The sequence below is a fragment of the Oreochromis niloticus genome, linkage group LG11 (genome assembly GCF_001858045.2).
Source record: "Oreochromis niloticus isolate F11D_XX linkage group LG11, O_niloticus_UMD_NMBU, whole genome shotgun sequence".
Taxonomy (NCBI): domain Eukaryota; kingdom Metazoa; phylum Chordata; class Actinopteri; order Cichliformes; family Cichlidae; genus Oreochromis; species Oreochromis niloticus.
In genome coordinates, this window is record NC_031976.2 from 31,759,141 (window position 1) to 31,771,207 (window position 12,067).

Genomic DNA, 12,067 nt, shown 5'->3' on the forward strand with positions numbered 1-12,067 from the left:
GGAACCGGTTTACTGCGTCGACTGGATGCTGTCACTGCCACAAATCTCTAAATTCTCCCAAAAATGTTCCTGCTGCTGCTTAATGTGTGATCGCAGTGCTCAAAGTGATGATTTACTGAGTTGATTTGTCGGTGATTGACGTCCAAAATGCCGCCGTGTCGGTGCATCGGCATGCCTTTAATGCTGGAGCGAGTTAAACGGTTTTTAAACCCTCCCCTGCTGCAAAATGACTTACAGTGCTTGCAACACTGAACACTGAGAACATATAGTCGTATACTCCTATGACATCCCCATATAAGCCCTTCCACACACTCACGGTAATATTTTAACTTATGTCTTAACACCCCCTCTTGCGCCGTGTCCGTGTCACATGGGTTTATATTGACCCAGTTGTTGCCTCCTCTGGTGTCTCCATAATATATTCATGAGGACTTAAATTGCCGACTCGTGCGTTTATCCTGACCTGATTCAGTTTTATGCCATTTTTGTTTCTCGTAGCACCTCTATAACATCCCCACTGGGACCTGTGTTCAATGGTGAGCTTTCGGTGACCTAATCAGGACATTTTCTCTCCTAAAATTTAAAGATTCACGCAAAATTGCACAGGAAGCCCTACAGCGTGATGTCCAGGTGACAGCTGTTTTACTGTCAATAAAATGTATATATTTATTTAACATATAGCCCATTTTCGACGACGCATCCTCCGAAATCAGATTTATTTCAGATTGCATTGATTAGAAAATGACCAATAAAACCTTATTAATAATGGCACCTAACTGTAGTCTATTAATATCAATTGAGTGTGAAGTGTTGCCTAACCTACAATCAGAGCCTCACTGACCTCCTTTCTGGCTGCCCTGTGGGAGTGTGTTAAGGTACCCTGAATCCACAGAGGGGACTTGCTGCAGCAGCAAGACATTAAAAAAAATAAAAAGAAAGAAAGAAAAATCAAGGAATAAAACATTTTGAGGTGATTAAACTGGACAGTGAAGGGCAGTTTCTTACCGCGGACAGACAACGGGATCAAGTGCAGAGCCAGGACGCACGACAGCAGCGTTAGTCTCCAGCATCCCGTGCAAAAGATCGCTTGCTTCTCCTGCATCCTTGCTGTAGAATGATAGGCTTTGATGGTCAGACGAAAGAAGAGAGAATCCTTTGTGTTATACTGTTAATAACAAGAGAGTTCGGTGGAGGTTGCAAAAAGTAATCCGGACAAGTGGAGCTGCTGATTTGCGTGCGGTCTAGACTCCAGCCTCCCCGCGCTTCTCCTCCATAGCCGCTTGGTCTCAGCTGTCTCCGCGTATCTTCTCCGCTCTTTCACTCGCTTGTTCAACGCAGTGAGGCTGGTTACGGCTCCATCGCCAAAAAGCGGCGGTCGGAGACGGCGGTGGTGGGGTGTTGGTGGTGGTGGAGGCGGGGGTTACTTTTGGGGGAGTAGACGCACGCCGTGGCTCGGCTTGGCTCGGAACGGATTGGTGCTTTGGGCACTTTGTGACTGAGAAGGGAACAAACGCACGGCGGTGTGCAGTGCGCTCGGCAGCCTTCTCATCATCTGGGGAGGAGAAAAAAGGGCCGGTGATGCCCCCCTCCTCTTCTTCCCTACGCCCCCATCCTCATCCCTCCTCCCTTCCCTCCCTCGTTCATTTTCCCTTGAAGTCTCCCTACTCCTACTCCCCTCATCCTCCGGTTTCCTAAAACTTTCCCCTACTTTTTCTATCACCAAAGCCCTTTTATCCACCTTGCTTATCCATGAAACATTTTGTCTTCCCCCATGCATACATCTCCTACAATATTCTTCCTTCAGCTTCTTTTAATTGGCAGAAAAAGGTCTCCATCCTTCCCTTCCCTCATATTCCATTTCGCCCCCTTTCCAGACCCTAAACCTCTACTTTTTGTCCATTATTGCTGCCATCCTTATAATCTTCTCTTGCATTATTTTCCTCCTCACTAAGTCAAAAAAAAAAACCAACTTAAAATACAAACAGAACAGAGCAAGATATATGTTAAAAGTACAAAACAGTTAAAACGCTAGTGGATAATAATCTGTGCTTGACATAAATTGAAGTTCACACAGCCCAGGGAGCTACAGTTTTAGTTTATGATTTCTAAAAAAGTGCTTTGACATTAGTGTCTAGGGGAAGCATCCATCCCCAAGTTATCAGCTAATCAGCTGTAGTAACTCACTAACCGATGATACATTTACTGCACACATTTAGCTTGGAGGACTGTGCTGAATCAGTCTCCTTCACTGAGCAAAGAGGCCTACTACACCTGATGCTGGTCTTTTGTTGCCTAAGCATCTCCCACTAACACGCCAACCATTCCCAGTACTGCTGAATCTCCCACAGACCACATAAATCTGATGCGCTACACTTTCCTCAAGCTTTTTTTTTTTCAAATGTTTTCATCCTGGCAGCTTCCTCTTCTTCAGACTTCTTGTCTTTGTGCCTATTCTTTCTAAATCCATCCTCTTTGAAAACACATTCCCTCCTCCTTTCTCCATTCATTTTGAACTTCTTTCTCTACTTCCTCATCCTAAGACACTTGCCCTTTCCCCTTTTTTCTAGAAACACATGAATCCTTTTCTGGGTGACTCTTTTCTTCCTCTCCCAAATTTTCCACCTCATTTCACTCATTTTTAAGGTCAACATGGAATGTTGTCTTCCCATTGTTGATTAAAGATGGTTTATTCTTTCCATACTGTTTCATTCACCTCTCTTCATCACCCCCTCTTCTTAATGCCTTTGTTTTTTGTCCTTCTTCCTCTGACTCATTAGACATACATTAATTCATTTATTTATTGCAGAATATATCTCATTCTTCATTTTTCCAAAAACCTTTCCCATTCTTCCTAAACCTTTTATTCTCATTCTTTAAGAAAGTTTCCCTCCTCTTCTTCACCGATTAATCATCCAGCATAATTCAAAGCCTCCTTTTCCTTCAATAAACATTTTCTTCGATTTTCCACCTGCATCCCAAGACTTCTCACTTCTTCTCCGAGAGTCAAAGTTTTCCTCATCCATCACTCTTCCATTCCCATTTTCCTTTTTCTAAACTTTTCATCACCTCCACCCTCCTTCCAACCCTTTCCCACAGGTTGCGGTCATTTGCTATTCATCTGATCATGCTGGATCTCAATAGGAGTGCACTCTTCACTCTGGCCACTTTTTTTCCGATGAAGGAGATCAGTCACTATCGAAGGAGCTTTACTTTCCTTTGTTCGCTGCTTATGTCTCAGAGAGAATGAGGTAGTTTGAGATCATGTTAAAAAAAGTGTAGTGCAGTCAAAACAACTAGCTTTGTTTGATGGTGTGACACAGAGAATCAAACAAAAGAGGGGGAGTAGGCCTAGAGGAGGGATGGGGGGGTCTGCGGTGAAAAGAGGGGGATGCACATGGTGATGAATGCCCAAGGGCCTTGGGGGTAATGATCGTGGTGGGGGTCGTGGGCATTCTTCCACACAAAAACAGCATAAAGGAAGAGAGTGAGGCTGGGCAACAGGAGGTGTTTTGTGCTTGTGTGTGCATGTGTATTTATATTTATACATATATGTGTGTGTTCTTGTAACTCTACTTGGCTGCTTATGTGCATCTGTGCATTTGAAAGCAGCAGCAATGGCAGATTTTTGGATTTTTTACTGAATGTTTAGCAGAATAGAAAATGTGTGCAGTGAATTGTGAAAAGTGGGTCACGAGGACAACTTGGTGGCTTTGATTTAAATAATATAAAATATTACAGATCCAGCATGTAACAAAGACCTATCCTCAACCAAAATACTCTTCATCTCCCTCTCTCTTTCCCCCTCCTGCAATGACCCACAGAAGCTTCAGTGTACTCATGACCACAACAATAATGCATCCACACTGCTGACCTTTCTCTTCATTTCAGCTTTCATCTGATTTTCTGGGCGACTGGTTTATCTATTCCACTGTGTGATGCCACTGACAGCAATGCTGGACAGAGAAGAAATAACAAAAGTTGCCCTATCTGGTATGAAAATTCATTTCTGGTGCATTTCAGAAAAATCTTTCACCAAAGCGGAAAATCTCCCAAATCTAATAAACTGGTTTATTTGCCTTTTCACCAGTGTTTTCTTCATCTCATTCAGCTGTTTGTATTAATGCTGTCAGTTGGCAGGCTGAATTATTGGTCCGAAATTCATCATTTTTATAAACTAATGATTTTGGAAGATGCAATAAAGGAGAACTAAGGTGTGCAAAGCAAGATTTCCACACTAACAGTCTAAGCATGCTGGTGTTTCGTGGGTATCATGTCTATAATTTAGCAGGATAATGTTTGCAAAATATCAGTTATGGCCTATGGTGAACATGTAGTGTTTGAGTTAGAATGAATCCTAAACGGGACCAAATCTCAAAGGAGGAAAACTAAAGAGTTACATTTCACAGATTTTTGTTTTCTCTACATTGTGAAGAGACAGCCTTAAATTACCAACAATGAAGAGATTCACATTTTGGCAGATGTAGGTCAAGTAGGCGAGCACCTGTGGTACACATGGCATCAGCAGGTCAAGAGTGAATGCTGTCATTGCAAAGCAGCTATAGTGCACAGCTGTCATATGTAGAACTGGGGATGAAATTTAGCTTTTAAGCTTCTTTTTTTTTTTTTTTTTTTTTTAGATCTAAATAGGAAGTAATTAATAGAAAGGTAAGTAAGAGTAAGAAACAAAAAGGATTAGGTGTTATACTGCTCTGATGAGTACTGCTTCATTTTTCTTATTTCTTTAATTTTTTTCATTGAGGAAATTGCAACACAGCACTATTACCACTCAAAATAGAACAAATTCTACAGAAAGCCCTACAGCAAGAAACCAGAGTTTGGTGACTATTTCATGGTTTGCCGTGGCTTTCAGCTGACTGTTGGGCACCAGATCTCATGGAAATCTTTCCAAGAGTTGTTTTGATAATTGAATCAAAACAGCAAATGATCGACCTCATGATAGCACTCGAGGAACAAAAAGTCAATAAGACAAGAGGATTCTTACTCTGGGCACTCAAAATGTTCTCAGTGTATTGTATGCATCATTTAAGTCTAGACCGGTGTGTAGAAAAAACACTGAGATAAAGCTGCCCAAGTAAACATGGCAAGTTCATAAAGCGTAATGCCATAAATCTGCTGTGAAAGGAGAATGTTCATGAAATTAGGATTAAAAATATAATTTAATTTTTTAAATGTAATATTTAAATTAAAAATATTAAATGGTGGTGACTTAAATTCTCTTTTGTATCGGTCAGAAACCCGGCTATTCATGAAAGTTTAATTGATCGCTAAAATTGTTGTTGAATTTCTAGTCAACAGGCTACTTGTTTACATGATTAAATGTGTTCAAATGTACAAGAACTGGTATCACAGAAACACCAACAGTTTCTTGGCAGCAGCAAACAAAATGTGAATCGATAGTAAGGTCTGATGTCTTCTGTTAGAACAGGATAACCTTCATGTTCACTGTAAACAAGCACACAGATTGGGAAGTACACATGAACATCAGCCTAATTCTGTCTGGACGTGTGGCATTTTCCACCGTTTTAGGGTCAATGCTTTATACTATCGTGTACGTATCAGGGTCACGTGCTGTTGTTATGACAGTCCGGGCGCTTCTGTGTTATTAAACAGGAAACGGTGCTCATCAACACACAGATTAGGCCCATTTAATCTCTCGTTCAACCCCTGAAACAAAAGAAGCCTCCACCCCCACCCCCGTTCACCCCCCCGGCTCAGCACCTCTGATGGAATAATAAATGATATGCCATCCTGAGCATTACAGTCTTCATCACCCACTCTTGTTTTCCTCCATCCTCCACTTGCTCTGTTGTCACAGTGCAAGCAGAATAATGAAAATCATTTCTAATAAAGTTGAACAAACAACGATTTTCACATTTCCCTGCTGCAGTGTCATTTCCTTATCTAGAAGTTCCAGCCAAGAACAACATCCTCAAAATTTTGAAATAAAAGAGGAAAATATACACTTTTGGATGACTGGCTGGTCCATAATTCTGGCCCATAATAACAAAGACAGAAATCATTTTAGGACACGTATGAAAAAGACTGTGCTGGGGCCTTGTGGGGGGACACATACCCTGCCAGTTTAAGTCAGCATCTGCACAAGGTAGATGTAGTTGTGACCCATAAATCAAACTGCTTACTGGTGGTGTTCCAAACAACTGGAGCTTCCTGAAACAAACGCCACAGCAGTCTTGTGAGTAATTGCAGACCTGGGGTTATTGTATGACCTATATCTCCATACATGCAGCGTAAATTATATCCAGTCTCAAAGGGTGATGAGAGCAGAATCTGGTCTTGAAGCCATGAGAATGCTGCTTGGTGTACATGTGAAAATAAGTTGCTGTTTCCTGACTTATTGTTACAGATTTTGCAAGTCAGTCCTTTTGGAGTTGATGCTCTTTCTTTTTCTTGCCTATATCCTAAAAAAAATAATTCATGGTCCCAAAGATGAGGAATAATTACTGTGTTTGATATACTTGCAGATTTAACTTGTATGAGTTTTGCACATTAAAAACACAAATGATACAATGTGACTGTTTTTGTACATATTAAAACATAAACAAATACTGTACATATTTCAGGGGGGTTTAGGGAACAGTAGTGTTTGAACAATGTGACAGCAGTAGGAGGAAAAGACGTGCAGCGTTGCTCCTTTGAACTCGGTATGTGGAGCATCCGGTCACTGAAGGAGCTGTCCAGTGCTGCCAGTTTCATGCAGGGGGAGGGAGGCATTCTTCCTCAGTGAAGACAGAGAGAGAGAGCTCTTCTCTCTCCCCACACCTCCACTATATCCACAGAGCATCCCATTATGGAATGAGCTGCACCAACAGAACACCGCAAAAGACCTTCAGCCAGATAGATACATTTTAAAAAGGCTTATCTCACAAAGTCCCAAATTTACCACGTATTGTTATGAGTACACAGTACTTGAAACCTAACAATAATTAGTTGTGTGCTGTATCTTTTGATACTTTATTTTTAACAGAACAGCGTGGCTGACAGAATAGCCTTGTGTTCAAAAAACGAACAGAACATTTTGTTTCCTGTTTGTATGCTACAGCAGCAATGTCTATCTCCAGGTGGCGGTTCTCGCCCATCTTCACATTTTCATTCACTTATTCTTCGTGAAAATATATTGAAATCATTCCTGTCAAAAAAACTTGGATCATCTCTCCCCATGTGGGAGAAATTGTAGTCCTTCTAATTCCAACCTGACGTTTAGTATTTCCACTTCTCACGCATGTTTATAGTTTTGTTGCCTTTTGGAGCATTTTCATAGGATTATCTGATAAATATTAAGGCTTGCTGTGAGGAAAAAACATCCAAGAAATTTGTGCTCCAGTTTTGGTGAATGAAAATGTGTTTTATAAGCACTTAGCACTCATTAGAGGCTGTCTGTGTGATGTTGCTGTATAGTTTATGGACGCAGCTAACCCATGTTAGCTGTTTTAGCACTTCGACATGACCCTGACTCATTTGACCGTTTTTCAGATGAACTGCAGCTGATGGTGATAATGCAATGCATGGTTTCTTAAAACCTTCAGTTGTAAACATGTTTTCCACCAGTATTTGGAGCAATTCTTTAGTTTTTGTCGATTTGAAGGTTAGTGGAATTGTGTTTCCTGTTTTACATTAAATCCAATAAAGAAAATTACATGAAAGGTGTGGTGTTGTCATCTTTAAATGTCATCTTTGCACAGAGGTCTGAGGCATCTTCCAGGAATGGTGGCACTGTTTTCCTGTGAACTGACTGTCAGTAGGCAGTGATTTCATACCTGTTGATCTCGAACTTAGCCTGCTTCGGAGCACGTTAGGTCAGCAGGACAAGTTACCATGGTGATGGACCCCAATAAGAAGTGAACTCCCTTCATAATACCGACAACCCAGGGTTAACCCTGAAGTTATCCAGATAAGCCCAAATCCTGCTTCATAGTACAGGCTTCAGGTGCAGTATTGAGTGGATTTGCTTCACAGGGAGAGAATACAGCAGGTTTCTTCTACAGGAAATCCACCTGACTCATGTCCAGCATTTCAACATGCTCTCAACATCTGAAAAAACTAAATCTATCTCAGTGAAAAGATGTTACATTTGTGGTGAACACAGGAACTTGGAAGCTCTGTGCAAATTAAAATTTGATGTACATCACTTCTGTCCGAGTCACGATCATCCAACAGCTGTTGTTTCATTTGTAGCCACATACACTCATTCATTTCAGTTAAATTTGAATTACGTACTGCAAATTAATAAAATATAAACACTTATCTCACTCACCTTAACAAAATTATATAGAGAAACCAACAATCTCCTGTGAGCAAGTACTTGACAACTGGGCATAAATATCAACCAATTTATCAGGAAGAAACCTCCAGCAGAACCAGGCTCAGTGAGAACAGCCATGTGCTCTGACTAAAGGTTAGGGAAAAGCGAGGATAGAGAAAAGAATGTAGAGAGATGGCAAACAGCATAACAAATACTTGGCAGGTTGGTGGGGCCAGTCACCACAGATCGAGTAGTTCCAGAGTGAGAGCGAGATGCTCGCCAGAAAGTACAGAGAGGTGGCAGAGAGGAAAAAGAACCAACCAAACAAAAGCTCAGTTTAAATGATTTGTTTTCATTTGTTAATAAGACCCACTAAGAACTATAACACTATTAGGCAGAAATGATAAGAAAATCCATGCAGCTGTTTGTTTGAGTCACAAGAGGACTGGGGCCCATTCCAGATGTCACAATGTCAGTGACATGCCATCTGTATGTAATATAACTTCATTTAAACTGTTAACTTAGGCAAAAGCCAATCAAAATCTAATGTGCAATTTAAACTCTTATTGAGTCTAGAGTACAAAAATCCCCTTTCTGTAAAATTGAACGAGGTCAGTGTTGGAAGAAGAAATGCTGTGGATCACAGGAAGTTCCACAGTAGGCCTGAAGTTACAGAAGCTTAACTAAGAGAGGCTTCAGGGTCACCTGATCTAGCCGTAAACTGGGAGCTCGTTCCACAGGAGACGGGTCTGACATCTGAAGGCTATGTCTCCCATTCTACTTTTGGAAACTCTCAGAAAGCTTGCAGTCTGAGAGCAAAGTGTTCTACTGATAGGATAGGTGCTAATATGATATCTAATATAATACTATGAGGTCTTTACAATATGATGGGACCTGGTTATACAATGTTTTGTGGTGAGTATAAAGATTTTAAGCTGAAATTTAGATTTTAAAGGAAGCCAATAAAGACAAGTCAAAATATGGGAGAAATATTATCTCTCCCTTCCCTATCAGTACTCTCACTGCAGTGTTTTGGACAAACTGAAGTCTTTTCAGTGAACTTACAGAACAACCCAATAATAATGAATTATAAATGACTCTAAGAGGCTTCACAGTGCTGCTGGAGACCAGGGTAATGCCATCCAAGTAAGTATCTGGTTTGACACCATGTTTCTTCAAGGGCCAAGTATGAAAACTTAACTTCAGTTTTGTTTGAATTTAGAAGTAGGAAATTATAGGTCACCCAGGCCTGTATGCCAGTTTAACGGATCTTTATCATCTGGCTTCACAGATGATTATACCTGTTTGCAGAACAATAAAAATTTAGGTTTTGTGTTTTTTAATGACGTTACCTAAGGAAAGCATGTATAGAGCAAAGGTTATTGTGCTCAAAACAGAGCCCTGTGCAACTCAGTGAAACCAGTGAATCTCTGTTTGCCTTTCTGTAAAAGTCACTGTACACCACTGTCATATCCGTAAACCTCAGCTTTCATTCTTCTGTCCTTCTGTCACAAATTACTCCGACGCTCATCTTCACCCACGTCACCCTGCCTGCACTCTCTTCTTTCCTCTGGTAAACACTGTCTGTTGTTTTGGATGGTTGACCCAAGGTATGGAAACTCATCCACCTTCACTACCTCAATTTTTTGCATCTTCACTGCTACACCTATTACCTCTCCAGACTCTTGTCCACCTGCTCCCTACTCTCACATATGTTGTTGCAAACAACATAGTCCACAGAGACTCCTGCCTGGCCTTATTTGTTAACCTGTCCATCACCAAATAAGAAGGGCTTCAGAGCTGACCCCTCATGGCCACCTTGAACCCATCTGTCACTCCTACCACACACCTGCAGTACCGCAGTTCCTCTCTTGACAGTCTATTATAGGCTTTCTCTAGAAGACATAGTGATGCTCCTTCTGACCTTCGCTATACTTCCCCAGTATCACTCTCAAACATTGACTCTGTCTCTGCATGAAACCATACTGCTGCTTACTGACCATCACCTCTCCTCTTAACCTAGCTTCCCAACTCTTCCCCATATCTTCAAGGTATGTCTCCTCAGATGTATCCCTCTGTGGTTACTACAGCCCTGCACATCACTGTCCTCTCTCCTTGACATCTTCATACCTCCACAGGCATGTTATCTAGGCCAACCGCCTTCCAATTCACTAACTTTCCCTCATTTTCTTCATTCATCACCTCCTTAAAGCACTCCATCCATATCCGTCTTCTCAACACGCTCACTTTACTTGTTAGTACACTGACATTTCTGTCCTTAATAACCCTAACCTGCTGCAGGTCTATTTCAATCATTACAATGACTGTAGCAATAAAATTAATGCAGAGTGAACTGAATCATTCATTTAACAGGAATAATTCCTCATCTGTACATCGTGGTTTAAATCATGACTCAAGTCATCACCATCACGCCATGCTTTCAAACAACATTGCAGTTTTCAGTTCTCATCACTGACTACATCTGTGTAAAAGTCAGATAAAGGACTATAGTGAAACAATGGCTTTGGGGGAGGAGACAAAAGATGAGAAAGAGAGGAAGGGAAGGGTGCAGTCTTTGTATCACTCCTTCACTCCACCAGCTCCTGTAGTGCTGCGAACAGCTGGCCTACTTTACCCTTCTCCATTTTTTATGATACTCACAGACACTTATTGGCACATACACAGTGCACACACAGGCACAACATTTATGCCCTTTTAAGCATGCAGATACAGCAGTCAAATGTCAGCTGTGAAAACAGCATGACCAAATGAATAATAGACAATTATGTGGTTTGCATTATCAATATATTTAGTCAGTGTACTCTAGCCTTGGTAGCTGGGGATCAGTCCGCCAGGGCCTCCGCTGATGGCTGCCGCCCGGCACACAATGCACCCAACTCCTACGGCGCCTCCTGCAGGTGGTGGGCCTGCAGGATGATGTGCCCATGTCCCTTTTTCGGGCTGTGCCCGGCCGGGCCTCAAGGACTAAGGCCCGGCCCTCAGGCACCCTCCCCAGGCCTAGTTCCAGGGCGGGGCCCCGGTACCCTATCCCAGGCAGGGTGAACTGTTCCCTTGATGTTCTACTCTTCTTCTCTCTTCTGAATTGCTCTTTGTCTGGTCCCTCACCCAGGACCAATTTGCCATGGGAGACCCTACCAGAGGGCAAAAGCCCCCAGACAACATAGCCCGTTGGATCCCTGGGACACACAAACCCCTCCACTGCGATACGGTAGCGATTCAGTGATTTGATGATCAATTTTGTAATCGTATCACCAGACCTGCACCTCCATTGCCAAAGCCACTTCACTGAGCTGCGGTCGCAAGGTGATGAAGGGAGCCACTAGGCTGAAGAAGGAGTCTTATCGTGCTTGGTTAGCCTGTGGGACTTCGGAGACAGCTGATAGGTACCGACAGGCCAAGCGGAACGCTGCTCAACACGAGAGCACATACACAGTGCACTGTGTATGTTTAGTGCACTGTGTTCCACAGGCACAGGCAGCGACTGAAACGAAAACTCGAGTGTGGGAGGAGTTTGGAGAGGCCATGGAAAAAGACTTTTGGACTTCCTTGAAGAGATTCTGGCAAACCGTCAGACAACTCAGGAGGGGAAAGTGGTGCTCTACCTGCACTGTGTATAATGCAGGTGGAGCACCCCTGACTTCAACTAAAAATATTGTCGGGCAGTGGAAGGAATACTTCCAGGACCTCCTTAATCCCACTGGCACGTCTTGTGTGGATGAAGCAGAGTCTGGGGACAAGGGGGACGTCTTGCCTATCTCCAGGGAC

General features: G+C 42.3%; 1 protein-coding gene across 9 annotated transcripts in view; it reads right to left on the bottom strand.

Annotated features, from left to right (window-relative positions):
* Positions 1 to 1,559, bottom strand: part of cspg5a (chondroitin sulfate proteoglycan 5a) — a 59,635-nt gene extending 58,076 nt beyond the window's left edge. For 7 of the 9 annotated variants that reach the window (XM_019364534.2, XM_005455141.3, XM_019364533.2 and 4 more), the window contains exon 1: positions 1,006 to 1,558. In XM_019364534.2, the coding sequence (XP_019220079.1) occupies positions 1,006 to 1,102 (97 nt within the window). In that variant the 5' untranslated portion in view covers positions 1,103 to 1,558. Of the gene's footprint in view, positions 1 to 1,005 lie in introns of all 9 variants that reach the window. The other 2 variants (XM_005455139.3, XM_005455142.3) reach the window with 1 other exon arrangement.
* Positions 1,560 to 12,067: the final 10,508 nt, after the last annotated feature.